Consider the following 18,727-nt stretch of genomic DNA (forward strand, 5'->3'; position numbering starts at 1 on the left):
TAGGAATTTCAAAATTTTAGTTGCGTTTGTAATTGTCTGTAAGTTTAAGAATTTTAAAAATTTAATAGCGATCGTAACTGCCAATAAGTTTATTATTATTTTTATATAATTATAATTTATCTTTCTCGTTGAATATTATATAAAAAATCTAATAAATACACTCTACAACTATATTAGTATTGTTTTAGTTAGAAAAATGATAATCAGTATCCTAAAAATAATGTTTAAAGTGTAATTAATGATTTTGATTTCATTATATTTATTTTGAAATCTAAAATAATTAACTTCAATAATTAAAATAGGACATTGTATAGGGTATAATTAATGATGTTTGGTTTCACTATATTTATTTATGTTGAAACCTAGAATAATTAACTACACTAATTTAAAAAAATATAAATTGATTTAACAAATTTTAGAAAAACAAAAATATTATTTTTGTCTTTCATTCCTACAATTTTTTTTAAATAAAAAAACTTTTGAATTTCTAAGGTCTCTCTACCAAAAAACAAGCAAAATATCTCTTAAAAACGCTTGAAGACTATCTCTTAGGGTGTGTTCATTTATAAAAAATATTTGTTCTAGATCTCTACAAAGAAACAGACAAAACATCTCTTTGAAACTTGAAGACAGTTTCTTATTGTATATTCATTTGTGTGAATTGATTTGAGGGAGAGTGAGAAAGAGAAGATGAATTTGAGTGGAATAGAGGATGAAGTTTGTGTTATTTACTTTAAGGGATTTATATGTGAAAATGAGTAGATTTAAAAGCAACAATTTAGAAAGTTTGTGAATCATTGAATGAATGTGATAAATTAAAAATTAAGTTCAATGAAAAGAAAACAAGATTATCAAGTTGCCATTGATTTTAAAAGTAATTTAAAATTATAATAAAATGAGTTAAGTTTATTTTAAAATGAATATTAAAATGAATAAATAAAATAACACATTTTATTAAAAAATATTATAAAAAATATTTCAATTAAAAAGTTAAAATAAATAATAATTTTTTTAATAACAATTTTGAAATTTGTTTATATTAATTATTTTTGTAAACATGATTTTAAAAGTCATATTTTTACATATTAACGTAATTAAACTGAAAAATAAACTGATAGCATAAATGTAATATTTTTGATATCTCCTCCGATCACAACATAGGAGAGATGATTAAAAATAGAGAATCCATCTCTTTCTTCTTTTTCCTCCTTCTCAAATCCTGCAAAAATGAACAACTATATTACATTCAAATCATTTCTTTCACTTCCCTATGAATGTTTTAAAGGTAAATACTTGAAATGTTTGAAATTGATCTTTAATTTGTTATATATATATATATATATATATATATATATATATATATATATTAAATCTATAACATTTTCTAAATTATTTTGAGATGAAAAAATTGCACTTTTGAATAAAAAGTTTCCCCTTTCTTCATTTTGTTTTTCGCCATTTCTTCACATTAATTTTCTTGTTTGTTCTGACACGCATATTCACGCGATGAATAATAAATAGATGATAAATGTTGGTCTATATTAAATTAATTATCCTTGTTAAATAAAGTACACTAAAATAATAATTATTGAAATTATATTTTTGTTAATTATGATTTGCCTTTTATAAAAGATAAAATTGCATTATTAATTATTTTTAAGAAGTATCCTTAAAATACTAAAATAATGTTCAACAGTATTATTTTCTTTAACATGCCGACGGTAATATTCAAATTTATTAAACTTTTAGATTTTTGTAGTATACATTTTTACAGATGTAATTCTTATCATTGCTAGTTTCCAATTAAACGATGATATGCAAGAGAGAAATTGTATAACTAAGATCTCTAACCTTACATATTTGGATGACATATAATCTTGTTTGTCACGTTATCTTTGACAGCAAGACACTATTAAAGCAAATGAAAATAATAAAATCCTATATTATTATATAAAGCAAAAAAGCTGTTTTTTACTTAGAACCAAAACAATAAAACAAGTATACTGAAAGAACCACAATCATATTAAAAACAATCTTATTTTATCAACATGATAATATTATGTTAGAAAAATGGCACAATATAATTTAATCAGTATAATATTTTAGTTTTACAAGAGAACTTGAACTGAAGTCTATCCAAGTTTTCCTTGCAAAAAACAAAAATAGTAATAAATTCCCGGTTGATTGGTTTTGTTTCCGTCTGAAAGAATCCGAGGAGTGAGAGGAACGATAATCCCAACCCAATTACTTCCCTTTTTCACTTTCTTTCTTTTCCTAAAATCTCGCCTATTTTTTTTTTGCTCCCGGCGGCAAACACCCTCGCGGTTGACCAAATTGCCCTCCATTTCCTCTTCAAATCACACCAAACCCTTCCCTACCTTTTCCACTCAGATTCTCCTCACACCACAGTCAACTCCACCGTCCTCTCTCTCACTCTCTTCACGCCATGCGCCCTTGAAGAACCATCTTCCGCGGCGAATGGATTTGGTAGAAGGCGTTGGAGAGAGCTCCTCGCCGCCGCGCGCCTTCAGCGGTTTCGGAAACTACGACGTCCGCAATGACGTCTTCAATCGCCTCCTCGAAACAGGACACGACCAAGCCGTTTCCAATCCCGAGTTCCGCGAACAGTTGGAGGCTCACTTCAATCGTTTGCCTCCGAGGTTCCTCGATTTCACTCTCTATTCGCTAGTTTTCGATTAGCGTATTTTGCGTCATTTTCCATTTCTGACTAAGTCAAGTGTTGATTAATCCGTTGGTGTTGTTTCAGTTATGGACTTGATGTGAATATCGATAAAGCTGAAGATGTTCTGTTGCATCAAAAGCTTCTTGCTCTCGCAAGGGACCCTGACAAGCGTCCTGTTTTCCATATACGCTTCCTCGAGGTACTGTTATGCTTAATCTTGAAGAATTACTTACTTTCCGGTGGCTAACTCTGTTTATCTTTCTATATTTGGAACTTTGAATTTGAGCCGGCTTTGGATCATCGCTGATCGATTTAATTGTTCAACCAGTTTCCATGATTTATATTTAGTATTTAGATTTTAACTTAGAGTTTAATTTTCGTGCACGGTTGGTGTAAAGATTTTTACACTGGTAAATTAAATTAGCTTAGGTATAACTTAAAATAAACTTTTCAAAAAGTTAAATGAAATAGTTTCAGTAAGTTATTATACGGGCTAGTTAGTTTTAACTTGTGAGAGAAATTTAATTCATTTCAACTTCTTTAGTGCTTTTTGCAATTTCATTTCCAAAATGACTTTTAAGGTAGTTATTATAAAAACAATAGACTTACCATATATGATGATCTGCGGTTGGATGACTGTAAACATCATTTATCTTGTCGGGTGTATTTCAATTATTTTTTAAGGATAATATTTATCTGATTCTTTTATTGGTAACTGTGTCAGCACGTGTATTTCAGTCCATTCTTCATCTTTTCCAAGTATGGATTTAACTAGAAAGCCATACTACTTCTGTTAATAAAGACAAAAAATAAAAAGAGGATTAGGGAATATTATGTGCCATAGATATGCACCGGGCGGGGGCCATGACTTGGTTTTACTAGTAAAAGCCTAAATCTATGTTGGTGTTTGTTTTACATCAGTGAATATATACTCTGAAAACGTAACCACGAATGAAATCCAGAAAAATAGGAGCGTATATCCTGGATATATGTACACCGTGACCTTAGCATGAACTAACAGGATAGTTAAAGTACAGAAATATATAAATAACATAATCTGAAGGGACAACATTGAGATGTTGTTCTTCAGGTGCTCTAGTGTGGTCAGAATTACAATTTTACCTAACCGAGCACTAAAGGCAGGTGCGTTTACCAAGCTGAAAGTCAATTTTAATGGAGAATACACCAATACCACTGAATAACTCCTTAGTTTTTCCCTGAATCCTAAAAGTAAAGATGCTTGCAGCATCTTAATTTGCATATACAGTCAATAAACGTAATCTTTTGGGTGGTTTATGTGTATACTTATAGTTTTCCTGTTTGTTGCTTATAGTTGCACTGAAGAAGCAACACATATGTTGTTGATTTCGAAATTTTAGATTTTAGAGAATGCCAGATACCTATCCAAAAGATAAACTATATTAAATTACTTTGTGTCCTTCTTTGCTACAAGAATTCCTGAAAGAGTTTTACTTCTTACTCTCTCTTAACTTGTACATCTTATATTTAGTTGAGCATTCAAGTGCTTATGTTCGTATATGGGTAGTTAGTTGTTTATATGATCCATCTGATGTTGCTCCCTTTCTTGATCTTCCTCTATATCTGTTTAGTAGGCTATCTACATCTAACAAATTCTTCGTCACGAGACCTCTATTGGTTTTCCTTCAATACTTCCGTTCTTCTTCTTTATCCTTAAACAAATATTTTCCAATTCTGAAAACAATTGGCCTTTGTCTTCCCTGATTTTTTTTTTTATTCATGCAATGATTCTTTCATGTTTCTTTCAGTTTTTTATGTCTAACAAATTTACTTCTCTCTCAATTTGCTGGACAGAATATTTCAACTAGAACAGAGGGTGAAGATCAACAAATTTCAAGTACTCATTATAGGACAGGGTCATCTCATGCAACAAATGGGGTAGCTATACCATCTGGGAAAAGGTATTGTATCCAGTGAACGGTGAAATATTCATTATATTTGCACAATCATTTTTCAGGAAGATGAGGGATATTGCATATGATTTATATTATCAATTCTGTCTTCGTAATGTATGACTTAAAATATCAATTCTGTATCTTTATAATGTACTGCTTATATTATTATCATCAGTATGGTGAGGGATATTGCAAATGAGTTTGAGCCCTGCTCAAAGCTCGAGGACTTAAATTTGGATGTTAGAAAGAAGTCCAAGGAGACAGAGGAAATATTTCTCGCTGACAATTTTTTTCAGAGGTACAACACTGGTCCTTACCATTTTTAGTTTTTGAAATAGCAGTATGGAAACTTTTGTTAAAATTGGTATACAAGGCTTCAATTTTTTTCCTGCTTGGACTTGTACTTGCTGCCAAAATTTGTGTAAAACATTTATTTTTATTAATATTTACTTCAATAGAATATATTGGAATCAAAAAATACCAGTTGAAGTAGAAAGGACTGTTGGATATTGTTGACCGCATTTGTGGCAAAAAGCTTATTTTTTAGATTATGTGGCTAGAACATTTCCTCATTTCAATGCATGTGTAACTCTTAAGGAAGGATTTGTTTGGGTTTGGGGTTTGGGGAGGAGATCAAATCAGAGAAGAAAGGTGTTATTTCTCTTCTAAAAATTCATATAGAGATTCATATAAAGTAAAGTAGATGAGGCTTAAATATAAGCATCATGTGAGAAGAATTTGTTTAGTACTTTAGAGCATGTTTATTTTAAAAATGTTGTTAACTTTTTCATTTTGGAGGATATTTCATTGTATCTGTTTGTGTATTTATGTTATTTACTAGTTTCAGGACTATATTCACTATGATTGATAGACTTTTAACCTTGTTTCACGTTGATGGAGGAACTGGACCTTTATATCTCAAGTCTATCAATATATGTAACTCAACATATTTGAAATTAAGGTAGTACCTGAATATTGCAATTTAAAATACAGGCATGAACATTCAAGTATCCGAGTTCATGAAATAATATTTTCTACTGTTGACAAGCCAAAGCTGTTAAGCCAGGTATGTCTGTAGAGTCTATCTTATGTGTTGTTTATGTTAACTTATATATTTTCTAAATCAATTGGAAGTTTGAAACTCCAAACTATAGTCAGCTGAAAATTTTCAATCCACTTAGAACAAAATATAAAGGTTTATTTCCATAGTTCTATCAACTTAATGAAACAGAAATTTCCTCAAAATTAAAAGGTATTTCATAATTGGAGATTTATTAAGAAGTTTTGGTCTGTGTGTTAACTTGTCATTTCAAGCATACAAAAAATGAAGCCATAAGATATATGAATGCTTATATGGAATGCTGGATATAAATGTTTTAATGTGTAGTTTTGGTGTGTTGTTGATTCATACTGACAGTGATTTGTATTATTGTATATTCATGTATTCTTAAATAACACGTAAACATTGGATAAAAAAGTGCTTCAAAGTGTAAATAGAAAAACTGGTGTGGATTTTACTCACAAGAGCTTGAGAGTGGAAATTTGGGCTTTCCCTTGTATTAAGTGTAAATGTAGCTTCACTTTGTTGATGTAATCAAATGTGAGGTTATAGTTTGTTAAATTTGACCACATAATTGAGGGATAGCATGATTGTTTATAACGGATATTATTTTCTTTTAGCTGTCAGCTTTGCTGTCTGATATTGGACTTAACATTCGTGAAGCACATGTTTTCTCCACAACTGATGGCTATTCCCTTGATGTGTTTGTGGTGGATGGGTGGCCAGTAGAGGTACACAACTACTTCTGATGAATTTGTATTTGGTTTCCCCTGAAGATCTCTGCAGAGTTGTATCTATGAAGCCTGCCATTTTTCATGAATGTTAATTGAACTGTTGTATTTGTGTTGTTGCAAACACTGTATATTCTAATTGACGACAAAATTTATGCTTGGTGGTTGAGCCATAATACAATAATATGAGCTCTGATTTGGTAGCAAATTAGGTAAGATGACAATTATTTATACCCACACATGTTGCATCTGTGTCATAATTATTTATAAAAGAAAAATCTTACCAGTTTCAGTTAAGACAAAAAAATGGTCTTATATTGGGAGTCAAGTTTGTAGGATTTAAGGGGGACTGTTATTATATTTCTCTTATGACAGGGATGTATGCTGAGTCCAAATATCGCTGACTTTGCAATCTTGTGCTCAGGAAACAGATGAATTGTATGATGCTATGGAAAAAGCTGTTGCAAGAAGTGAGGTGCGTTGTGTCTCCTTGACTTTGTATCTATACATTCATATGTTGGTTTTGTGTGAGAGGCTAGAATTTTATCTCTAAAGAATGAATGAATGATTCTTTTTCATTGACTTGTATTTCCTGGAATGAGGAAGTGTAATTACTGTACAATTTCCTTGAAAATGGTTAATGAATATGGGTTATAGCCTATAGGGGAAGACCACTTAACAAGCTTAACATAAACACTTAGTAATTTTGAATTTAACTTGGCCAGTAACCTTTTATTCAGGTAAAAAATTGTTGAAAGTGACTGACCATCTGCACTTCTAGGAGAGGAATCCTAGTCTCCAAACTGCTCCTTGAAATAATGTCAAAGGGCTATTATCTGATTAAAACCCAGCTTATTTCTATGACCCCATACAACATCAGCCTGCATCACCATTTCCAGAAGATCTTTCAATTCTTCCTGCCTCCAAACCCATAAGGTGGATATTTTAAAAATTATCAAAAGCTGGACAAACTCACCAATCATACAAAATACGGCTGCATGTTGGAAAACCACTACCAGTTTCCGCCATGGTGCTGTAATAGCCAAAATTTGATAACACTACTTGGGAGAAAACTTTTTCTGTTGTAAACTGATTTCATTGACTGTGAAAGAACGAATATAAGACACAGCCTGTTAATATCTATATATAGGTGAAGGTTCCGAGTCGGATTGATATGACAGTTGCAGATGTCGCGACCTAAATGACAGCTTTTACGCTTACTAACAGAACTAACATAATACAATAAAAAACTTTAGACTGAATTACGCAGAAAACATGTTCTCACCTCCAACTAGCTAAAGGTAGGTTAGAGTCCAAATGGAGCTCAAAGACATTGAGTTTGAACCTTAAATGAAAGAAATGCAAAGTAGAAATTGGCTTGGTTAACAGTTCAGCAAGCTGGTCTGTACACGGGTGTGCTGGACCTGAATTTGTTTGCTGATAAGTCTTTCACTAAAGAAGAGGTCCAATTCCATATGCTTTGTGTGAGCATGAAGAATAAGATTATGGGCTATGCGTTCTAAAGTCTGATTGTCACAGAACACAATTATTGCGAGGCAAGGAACAGAAATTTCATGCATTAGAGTTTGATTCCAAAGAATATATGCAATAACAGCTGCAAGATTGCGGTATTCAGCCTTAGTGTTTGACCTGGCGACAACAGTCTGCTTTGGTACCCTTATAGAGAGAAAACTGTTGCTCCTGTAGGCTGATTTCAATGATATAAGAAAAAATGAATACAAGCCACATTACTGAGCCCTGTTACAACCTATATATAGGTGTAGGTCCTGAGTTGGATTGATTACTGTCACTGACTGAGCTATTAGATGACTGTTGTTACACTTACTAGAAGAACTGCTGCTTTAGAGTTTTTGTGGTCTCAAGTGATCACATGAAGTTCCTTTGAATTTTTAAGTGATAAAGTGCATATTTATTGGGTTGACTGGAGTTTTACAAACATTTTGTGCTGGATGTTTTCTGAATGCATTTTGGGGTTAAATGACGTATTAGCGGAAGTTAAGGAGGTATTTGCATTTTATTCCATTTTTGTTTTTTGTGATATAGTAATAATTGAAGTTGGTAGCTCCTTTTGCATAGTATACAATCACGGCATATAAGATCTTAATCAATATTCTTCCTTTTTCTAGGGGTCATGGTCCCGTTCTTCCAATTCTCATTCAGCTGTTGAGAAAGCCTTAGCAACAGAGGGAAGATCTGGAGATTGGGACATAGACAGGAGGTTGCTGAAGTTAGGAGAAAAAATAGCGTCTGGATCCTCTGGAGATTTGTGAGTTGTGTTGTTTTTTTAACTTCTATTTCTTTTTCTTCTCCATATCATAATATTTATCTTGTTTCTAATTTGCTTTATGATTCATACCCAGGTATCGAGGAGTTTATCTCGGGGAAGATGTTGCTGTTAAGGTTCTGAGATCTGAGCAATTGAATGATCCCTTAGAGGACGAGTTTGCTCAAGAAGTCGCAATTCTGAGGTCAGTATTTTGCTGCTTAGAGTTTAAGACCATACTTCATGCATGTCATAACTTGTTTTTCTAATTAATTGTATCAATTCTCTTTCTAAAAGTTTATCAAATATTTGTTATTCTGTGTTGTGCGATAGAGTTTATTTGGAACAATTATGTTATCTTTTTGTCGAGGAATATAAATTTGAATTGGTAAAGGATAAATTGAAATGTCAACTCAAGTACCAATCACCAAGTTTTAAGAAGTCGTTTTCAATGACAAAACTATCAGTTTAGGTAACTGCTTAGTTGTTGCATCCTTACAACTGTTTACTAGAACCTTCTGACAATTGATGTCAGTTGTATAGCATCCTTACACTGCTTTTTTTTTGTTTGATGTTCTGTGTTGGGATTTCTCCATATTTAGTTTATCTTGTGGTCTTTAGGAAATAAATTTAAAGACCAATTGCCAATCACTTTCTCATTTAGTTTCTGTTCTTTCTCTTCGGTGAAAATCTTTTGACAATTTGACTTGTGTATTTCTGAATGCAGGCAGGTCCAACATAAAAATGTTGTTCGTTTCATTGGTGCATGTACTAAGTGTCCGAATTTCTGCATAGTAACAGGTATTGACCAATCCATTTGGTTCTGCACATATATTCTTCTATATTTAGCGTGGAGATGATTGCTGTCCTTATTCGTTGATATTGTATGGAAGTAAAGACTATTAGAATCTCACCCCTGAAGTTTGAGATTCAAAAAATAAATCTCTCGCATCCATGCCCCCTTTGACCCTTTCTAATAGAACAATGATTAGTGAGGAAGAACTTATGGGATGGTTCCTTATTTACGACTTATTGTCACAATCGTTTAGCAGAATGTTTTAGTGAATTTGAGATGACTGAGTAAACTGACACAAGAATTCATAAGTCTTAAGAAATTCAAGAAATCACAGGGTATGAAGTTCTATGAAACAGTGGACACGACATATAGATGTGAATTGCTAAGTGCTAATCTCTCCATTCATGTGTAGATCCTCCAAATGAAAAATTCGTTTAGTTGGCCGAATTTTAAGAAGTGAATAATGATACCATTTTATTTTTTAAATTTAATTAACATTTTCTTTTTTGTTACTTCAAATTTTCTCTAACCTGTATTCTCTGAATAGTTATTATTCGTTTATATCATCTCTCTCCTTTTTCAGTATTGCTAAATCACTTTTACCAGAAAGATGCTAGGTTTAATATAAATTGGAAATGTAGAGGATGTTGATATATGTATATATATTTGTTGGTGTGTATGCATGTAATGACTTTCACATACATAATATAATTTAGTATCATAAAAATTAAATTTATTTTAAAAATCAAATTTGTTTTTGATGAGTTATAAGTGCATAATGTTAGATATTTTCACAAATCAAGTAATAAAAAAATACGGAGTTGTGCTCTCATTTCCAATTTAATGTTTTTGTTCATTGCTATTCATTTTTAATTGGTTGAATAAAAATGTGTTGTAATTATAGGTTTTTCAAAAATAATAGTCATTTGAACTGTTATGGATGAGTTTTACAGAATAAAATTTAACTTATAGAATTTCTTTAAAAAATTTCATTTATTAAAAATGTTATATTTGTCAAATCTTTCAATTAACACTGCTGTATATAATCGGATATAACCCATATAGTAAAATCTAATATGGTTACAATCGGAAATTAATTAGTATGAAATTTTGTAGGTAAATTGACATCTATGTAACTTGTAATGACTTTGATAATTTTATATTTATAATAATTATTTTTTGAAAAAAAAAATCTGTCTAGTTATTTTAAGCGTTCTTTATAAAATATTGGTTTCTATACGTATTTGTGTTGACATTAACAATAAAACATAAGATACTTGAATCAGTCGGTAAAAGTCCTCTGCAGTTGGTTAGAAAATTCTTTGTAGTTGATCTATTACACAGTATAGGACAAAAAACTAAGCAAAGAGAAAATTAGAGAAATATTCATTTTTTATTTTCCTTGTTTGCTTGATGATTAGATGTAGATTAGTATTTTGTACCTTTTTTTTTTAATTTTAATTGTTACTATAAATTAATAATATTTAGATTTAAATATGTAAATTACAAGTTGAAGTAATAGTGTAGTTACTCAAATATTAAGTGACTTTTTTTTTTAAATAGTGTGGTCACTCAAATTTTAAGTGATTTTCTTTCCTGAAAATAGTGTAACTACTCATTAAATAATGGCATGAAGTATAGTTTTATTTTTTATATTAATTTTGAACTTTGATATCCTTTTGGTAAAGCTTATAGTGTGGTTTGATGAGGTTTTTAAGAGAGGAATTCCTTGGAGTAAAATGAGTTGTTTGGATAAAAAAATTAAAAGAAAATTGAAATTTACAATTTTTGAGAAGATATTTCAAATAATTAATATAATGGAATTTGAAATTCATTAAAAAAGAAGAGGAAATTGAAATTCCACAACCAATCACTTCCTCTTTACACATATATATCGAAAAAATTAAGTTGTTAATTGTTATTTAAATTTTTGAATCTGACAAATATTTTATTTTGTAAAGTTTAATTTTAAAATTTTATATTTTAAAATCAACATTTCTAAAATGGAGTTGTATCTTAAAAGCAAATTTGGATTATTTTAACCAAACAAGAAAATTGAAATGTAAGACGATTTAATTTCTCTATTTGAACAAAATATTTAGAAAATGAAGAGGATTCAGTAGCAAGCAATTCAAATATTATGCATTTTAATTTTTTGGAATTGTAGAAATCCTTTATCCATACACATAAAAAAGTATTGAATGAAGTGTAATTTATTGTTATAAAATTAAAATCCTTTCTTTCTGTCACCTTTTCGTGAGCTTGAGATCAAAAGATTTGCCAAATGGTCAGTGAAAGTGAGCACTGTTGTTACACGTTAATTTGTGAACCAATATTCTTTGAATATGCACATTAAGAGTTTAATGCATTAGTTTTTTAAACATAACAACAAACTGCAAGATATCGTGTACAGCTCTGATAAAGATGTGCTACCGTACAAGAGTTATAGATGCTTATTTTTTTCATATTGCTTTCTATTATAATTCTTGATTAGAAATCATTTCTATTTTTGTACAGTTTTTAATAACGGGTAGAACACAGTTTAGTCGAAGCTTTTACTTAGTTTTAAACATTTTTTTTCTTATTAATTAAAGAAGTTGTGCTTTGTAGAATGTAGTCATATTATCAATTCATTATTTATTAAAGAAATGAAGTTTTTTTGGCAGTTTAAACATTTATATTTCACTTCATATATACTTGCTTATGCATCTATCGCTTGTGGTCTAGGGCTTATGTAGTTTGAAGTGTAGTTATATGCGCAAGACTGTCAATGTTAGACTTCTTTCCTTATACACATGAATTGTTTGATCATGATATATGAGTAGTCCTATACTAGTGTGTGTTGATAATCTATCTTTCAGGATTTACAAATAGTATCTTTACAAGTTTAAGTGTTTTCTGTCTTAAATGTCAAGTGCCTTTTGGTTCTGAGTAGTATGGTTTTTCTTCTGATCACTTGACCTTGTGCTAATATGCTCATCATTTAGTACTTTTCAGGGGATTTATTAGCTCAAAACACTGGTCATCGCAACATTTACAATGTGACTTGTTCATGATGCAAATCAATGTTACGGGACTTAGAAGGTTTCTAAATGTCATGCAAATTGATCTCCATTGTTGTAATTATGGGATTGTGGATCCCATGTCTAAGGCAATCCTCCTCTGTATGTTTTATGATATCAAGAAAAATGATCTGAAAATCAAGTAAAAAAAGGATCTTCACAGATTCATGTCATTGGATATTAATTTGTTGTGGATAATATGTTCCTTAAAGTTTGGGTGTCAAGCTTAGGATTATTTCTTCTGTACCCGTGTCACTGCAAGTGTACGGTGTTTGTTGATTCTGAACTAGTTCACTTCATGGATATTCGTTCGTCTACTCTAGTGAACTCAACATGCTAAATGATTTGGGATTTAAGTTCCTCCTAGTGATGTTAGATGCAAAACAATATTAGTTAAATTAACTTGGGTTTTCAACATCAATTTCTGTTTCCTTCCTTTTGAGAGATTGCTTAACAGAATTTATCAGTATTATACTCCACCATTGTACTGATGGTGTTATATGTATTCATTTTTTAAACCTGTGATGTTTCTTCTATTGCCCTTGTGTGTTCAAGTATTTAGAATAATGTTTTAAGGCATGGACCTAATTTTGGCTTTGATTAATTAAATTCATTTAAGCTGTGGAATACTTATATTGATTAATTAAAAGCCGCTCTCTTCTCCTATTTATTGTTCGATGTCTTTCTTTTCAATTTAATATATCAAAATTTACTTTATCGTTTCTTTTTGTTTTTGTGCAGAATATATGCCCGGAGGAAGTCTGTATGATTACATGCACAAAAATCATAATGTCTTGGAACTGTCTCAATTACTAAAATTTGCAATTGATGTCTGCAAGGGTATGGAGTATTTGCACGCAAACAACATAATTCACAGAGATCTGAAGACGGCTAATTTGCTGATGGATACACACAATGTAAGAATTTTTGGAGGTTTGAAACTACTAATTCTCTACTCTATACAGCATTACCCTTACTGAAATGAGTGCTATCTTGTATGCAAGTGACATTAATGAGGCAGATAATTGCTATTATCTTTCTGTATATTTTTAATCCAAGAAATTTATTTCAGTATTTTTGTGTGATTTTATGAAAAATAATCCACACGTTCTCTGAATAAATTGTTGAAGTATGATAAACAATAAAACTTTTTGTAATAATTGTAGTACAATGGTTTAATTGACATTACAAATAGCATTCGTTGAAAATTTGATATGAAATTTGTGCACATATTTAAACTTTTGGAAATGTGCACCCTATTAAGTATCAATTTATTTAGGGAATGTGATTTGTTTGTCATTTTGAGGACTGCTGCTGCTGGATCTTTTAAGTATTTTTAATGTGGCTGACAATAACGTGTAATTTATTTTGGAGTTGCATATATGTGTGTGTGTGTGTGTGTGTGTGTGTAAATTTGTTAGATATGTTCATTAAGTTTTTTATTTTTTTCTTTTCGAATTAGGTTGTTAAAGTTGCAGATTTTGGAGTGGCTCGGTTCCTAAATCAGGGGGGAGTGATGACAGCAGAAACTGGAACATATAGATGGATGGCACCCGAGGTTCGTTATTTGAACAGAAAAATGAAAAAAAAAAAAGCTTTTTAATGTGATTTTGTATCAAAGTTACATACACTGTAAAGCTAAGGGTTCAGGGTTAATAATTAAAACTAAATGTTTCCTTTATTGACTACTTGGAAGTTTTATTAGTTCTATGGAATTCTTATATTCACTCTTCAAAGCTAATTTACATTTTCTTGTTCAATATAAACCATGACAGATTCTCTTAGGAATTACAGCAAATTTTCTTCATATTTCCCTCAAATTTGTACCTCTGATGAGAACATGTGCTTTATGCCGTGATGTGTCTATATGGTACAAATCTCAGAAAAATACTAGATTTATGATTCTATTCTATTAATTATATTCTGTCTTGTATCAAGTTCTTGTGTATAAGAATTATTTTATTAGTGTGAAAGAGATGTCCAAAGAATGAAGAATTTTGTTTTAAAAATATCATAAGTGCTCGATATTTTTTCTGAAAATACGGTGATCAAATTCTGTGAACTGGATGCTAGAAACCTTGCCATGTGGTCAACGCAAAGTCAGAACATATTAAATGCATTTCTATCTGATAATAAATGCCCACACATCTCTGTTCTGCCTAAATCTAAACTGGAAAAAAGGGGAACGGGCAAAAGAAATGAACACTAAAAATCTCTTTCTATGTATTCTCATTATGAACTTGTTTTACTTTTGTTTTGTTCTGGTTTTACTTGTAAGTATCTTACTGTTAATGAATTTTCTCATAAGGTTATAAATCATCAGCCCTATGATCAGAAAGCAGATGTATTCAGTTTTTCCATTGTACTGTGGGAATTAGTGACCGCAAAGGTATGAGCCTAAATTGGATGCATAATATTGTATTCTATTCATATTCCTTTCCCGTTACTTGAAACTGTATGTTTATGTGTGTGTCAAGAAATTCCTTGTAATTTTTTTTTTCATCTGATTTCAGGTACCATATGACAACATGACTCCACTTCAAGCTGCTTTGGGTGTGAGACAGGTTTGTTCTTTACTTATCAATTAGACTTGAATGTTCTAGCAAAATGTTTCTAGACAACATTGTATGTATTCCTCTTTACAAATTTGTTTGTAAATTAAACTGAGTTTTCTGAATCAAATTTGTTTTCCTTTTTTCCTATCGACTGAAACAAAATGTGAACCAATAACTATTGCTGTCTTTCTAAGTGAACTATAGTTCGTGGCTTCATTAGTGCCAACAACAAATAAAAGCTTGGCGAAAGATTTAGTCAACAGAAATAAGTATTGTACCTGAGTGAATGCATGTTTATGAGAACATATTTGCAGTAAAAGTTTTCAACTAGGATAATCCATTTTGTGTCTGACCCAGCTGTAATCCTGTACATCCTTCAGGGTCTGCGGCCAGAGCTTCCAAACCATGGGCACCCTAAACTATTAGAGTTGATGCAAAGATGTTGGGAAGCCATTCCAATAGACCGTCCATCCTTTAATGAGATAACGGTTGAACTTGAAAATCTTTTGCAAGAAATGGAGGTAAATTATATTAACTGTTTTTTCTTAAAAATTAGGGCAAATTACATTTATACTCCCTTCACAGACGTGACATTGCACCCAATATCCCTCCCTATTTGGTGCAATTTCACTGAAGTTATAATTTGCCCTGATAATTATTTTTATTCTTTTGGTGAACATTTAATTTAGCTGGCATGATTGTTGTTTATACGTGCAAATTGCAGAAAGATTCAGAAGCGAATGGTGCTTGACATTTTCTACACAAACTAATATTCCAGATCTTTCAGACGGTTGGATGGATCTGACCTTTTTTGCTTCCACTGGCTATTCAAATAGCTGTGAAGTTTTTCACGTTCCCCTGTTGCTCCGAGGGAAAAAGACGATCACAGAAATTGTGACCTATACGAAGTGAGAAAATGTAAAGAGGCATACTAATGTTATAGCTGACTATACATATATATTCCAGGCAAAATCACGTCAAACTTCTCTGAAACTAAATTAATTAGAGGAATGCGTTCCACGTGGCTACAAAGAACAATAGTTGACGGAAAATCAATGAAGTGTATAGTGAGGGTAATGCTGTTGAGCGTTAGTTGGTTGTTTCTTTTTTCCTTTTTTCGTCAAGGATTGTGCATTCAAGTTTCGGGCTGTAAATTAGTTACTGGTAAGAACCGATGGGTCCTCGAATCTAAACTAGTTTTATGTAAAGTGTTACCTTCCTTTCCCTTACTTGTTATATTTAGGCTTAAATATACATTTGGTTCTTATTTTTTGTTGATTTTATTCAATTTGGTCCTTATTTTTATTTTAAGTTCAATTAGGTCTTCATTTTCGTCAAATTGTGGCCAATATGCTCCTTTTCACTAACGGTGTTTAAATAGTTAATATTTTTGAACAGTACATGTCACGTATCAGCTCTTGATTTTTTGATTTTATTTTTTTTAATATTTTTTTAAATTTTTTTTAACTTTTTAAAATTTTTTTAATTATTTTAAAAAATTTTAAATTTCAAAATAATGGTCCACGTGTTAAGTCACAATTGTGCCACGTGTCAATGCTAGTGCCACGTGTTAGTTTGTGGTAGTATTATTTTTTTTGTTCAATTTAGTCTCTATATTTGTTATTTTTGTTCAATTTAGTCCTAATTTTTATTAAAATAAATCAATTTTATTTTTTCAAATTGACACTAAATTTAATATCTTTTATACAAATTATATTAATATCTTTTCTAAAATTGACCTTTAAATTTATTTTTTAAATTTAATTATAAATTATTAAATTTAATTTTAAATCGAATAAATTCTTATATTTAATTGCTAAATAGAATATAATTATTTAAAATATTATAAGAATATAATTATTAATTTTTTTTCTAATATTTATATTTAAAATATTTTTAAAATTGATATATAAAAATATTCAAAATATTCAAAATATTTTTAAAAAATAAACTAATATTTGTAAAATTAACATTTACATATAAAATATTTTAGATTTTAATATCTAAAACGCAATAAAAATATTAAATATTTTTAATTTAAATGTAAATTTTACAAATGTTATTTTATATTTTTAAAATTTTAATAATTATTTTAATAATATTTAAATAATTATATTTTATTTAACAATTGAATCTAAGAATTATATTCAATTAATAATTAAATATTATAATTTATAATTAAATTTAAATTTAAAAAATAAGTAATAATAATGTCAATTTTAAAAATTAAATGGTTCTATTTTAACAAAATTTGAAACTAAATTAAACAAAAATAACGAATATAGGGATTGAATTGAACAAAAATAACGAATATATGGACTAAATTGAACAAAAAAAATAATACTACCACAAATTGACACGTGGTACTAGTATTGGCACGTGGCACAGTTGTGACTTGACACGTGTACACCTTTTTGAAATTAAAAAAATTTAAAAAAAAAACAGGAGCTGACACGTGGCATGTACTGTTCAAAAACGTTAATTATTTAAACACAGTTAGTGAAAATGACCAAATTGACGATAATTTGACGAAAATGAGGACCTAATTGAACATAAAATAAAAATAGGGACCAGATTAAATAAAATCAATAAAAATAGGGATCAAATACATATTTAAGTCTTATATTTATAATCAAGCTATTATTTTTATTGTTTTGAGGAGGTCAATTTAAGGAGATTTAAAATGTCTAGTTAATAATAATAAATGTTTTGTTGGAAATCACACTGGATTATTAAGCCGAGTCCTGTTAACGAGTGTTTTGGTAATTAATAAATATTAAATTCTGTAAAAAAAAAATAGATAAGTGTAATATTAAATGAATTATGATATTAATAATTATTATTAAATTTTTATTTTATTTAGAGCACACAAAAATAATGTTGATTAGTGTTATGTATTTATAATTAATAATTTATTTGATGTAACAAAAAGTTAAAAAAGTAATAAAATAATTATATTTTAATGTTATTAAAAAAATAAAATATAATTAATAAAAAATAATTTTTTAATAATAGATAATATTATGTTAATTATTTTTTATCTTTTTTATTAAAAAATAAATAATATTTTATTTTCTGTTCATTTTTTATGTTTAATTATATTTTAATTTTTAACAATATTAAAATATTATTATTTATTTATTTTTTAGTTGTGTAATAAAAAAAACTTCAATTACAGTTATATAATATTTGTGGACAATTTTGTTTCCTGGATAAAGTAAAAATACACTAATAATTGTCAAGTTTATAATTCATTTAATGATACAGTTATGTATGATTTTTTTTCAGAATTTAATATTCATTAGTTATATCTTAAACAATGCTTTAATTCACTGGTTAACATTTTCCTTAAGCTATAAATACTATGATTGATATTTGCACCTTAAAGTATTTCTGATATTAAGCATAATAATTACATAAATGTAATTCATGTACTATAGTATTCAATTTATATAGTCTTTTCCAAAACTTAAGAATTAATAAATTGAAAGAAGAATTTTGTACGAAAAAAAAATATATATATATATATATAGCTTATGTTATCTATACTATTTTTGAGTTATCTCACTTTGTAGAGTTCTCATTTGCATTATCTTCTATTTTCGTGTAATTACACGATCAT

At 29.4% G+C, this 18,727-nt stretch overlaps 1 protein-coding gene across 1 annotated transcript; it reads left to right on the forward strand.

Annotated features, from left to right (window-relative positions):
• Positions 1 to 2,186: 2,186 nt before the first annotated feature.
• LOC114191554 (serine/threonine-protein kinase STY46-like) lies at positions 2,187 to 16,313 on the forward strand. Its single transcript, XM_028080791.2, has 16 exons — positions 2,187 to 2,660; positions 2,768 to 2,882; positions 4,517 to 4,623; positions 4,793 to 4,915; positions 5,611 to 5,683; positions 6,298 to 6,408; positions 6,833 to 6,883; positions 8,556 to 8,695; positions 8,790 to 8,897; positions 9,420 to 9,493; positions 13,292 to 13,467; positions 14,013 to 14,108; positions 14,859 to 14,939; positions 15,064 to 15,114; positions 15,486 to 15,626; positions 15,830 to 16,313. Exons 1-16 carry the CDS (start codon positions 2,479 to 2,481, stop codon positions 15,854 to 15,856), a joined length of 1,656 nt encoding a protein of 551 aa, XP_027936592.1. The 5' UTR covers positions 2,187 to 2,478; the 3' UTR covers positions 15,857 to 16,313.
• The last annotated feature ends 2,414 nt before the right edge of the window (positions 16,314 to 18,727 follow it).

The sequence above is a fragment of the Vigna unguiculata genome, chromosome 7 (genome assembly GCF_037176805.1).
Source record: "Vigna unguiculata cultivar grain cowpea cultivar isolate G323 ecotype 2 chromosome 7, ASM3717680v1, whole genome shotgun sequence".
In the NCBI taxonomy this organism is placed as follows: Eukaryota; Viridiplantae; Streptophyta; class Magnoliopsida; order Fabales; family Fabaceae; genus Vigna; species Vigna unguiculata.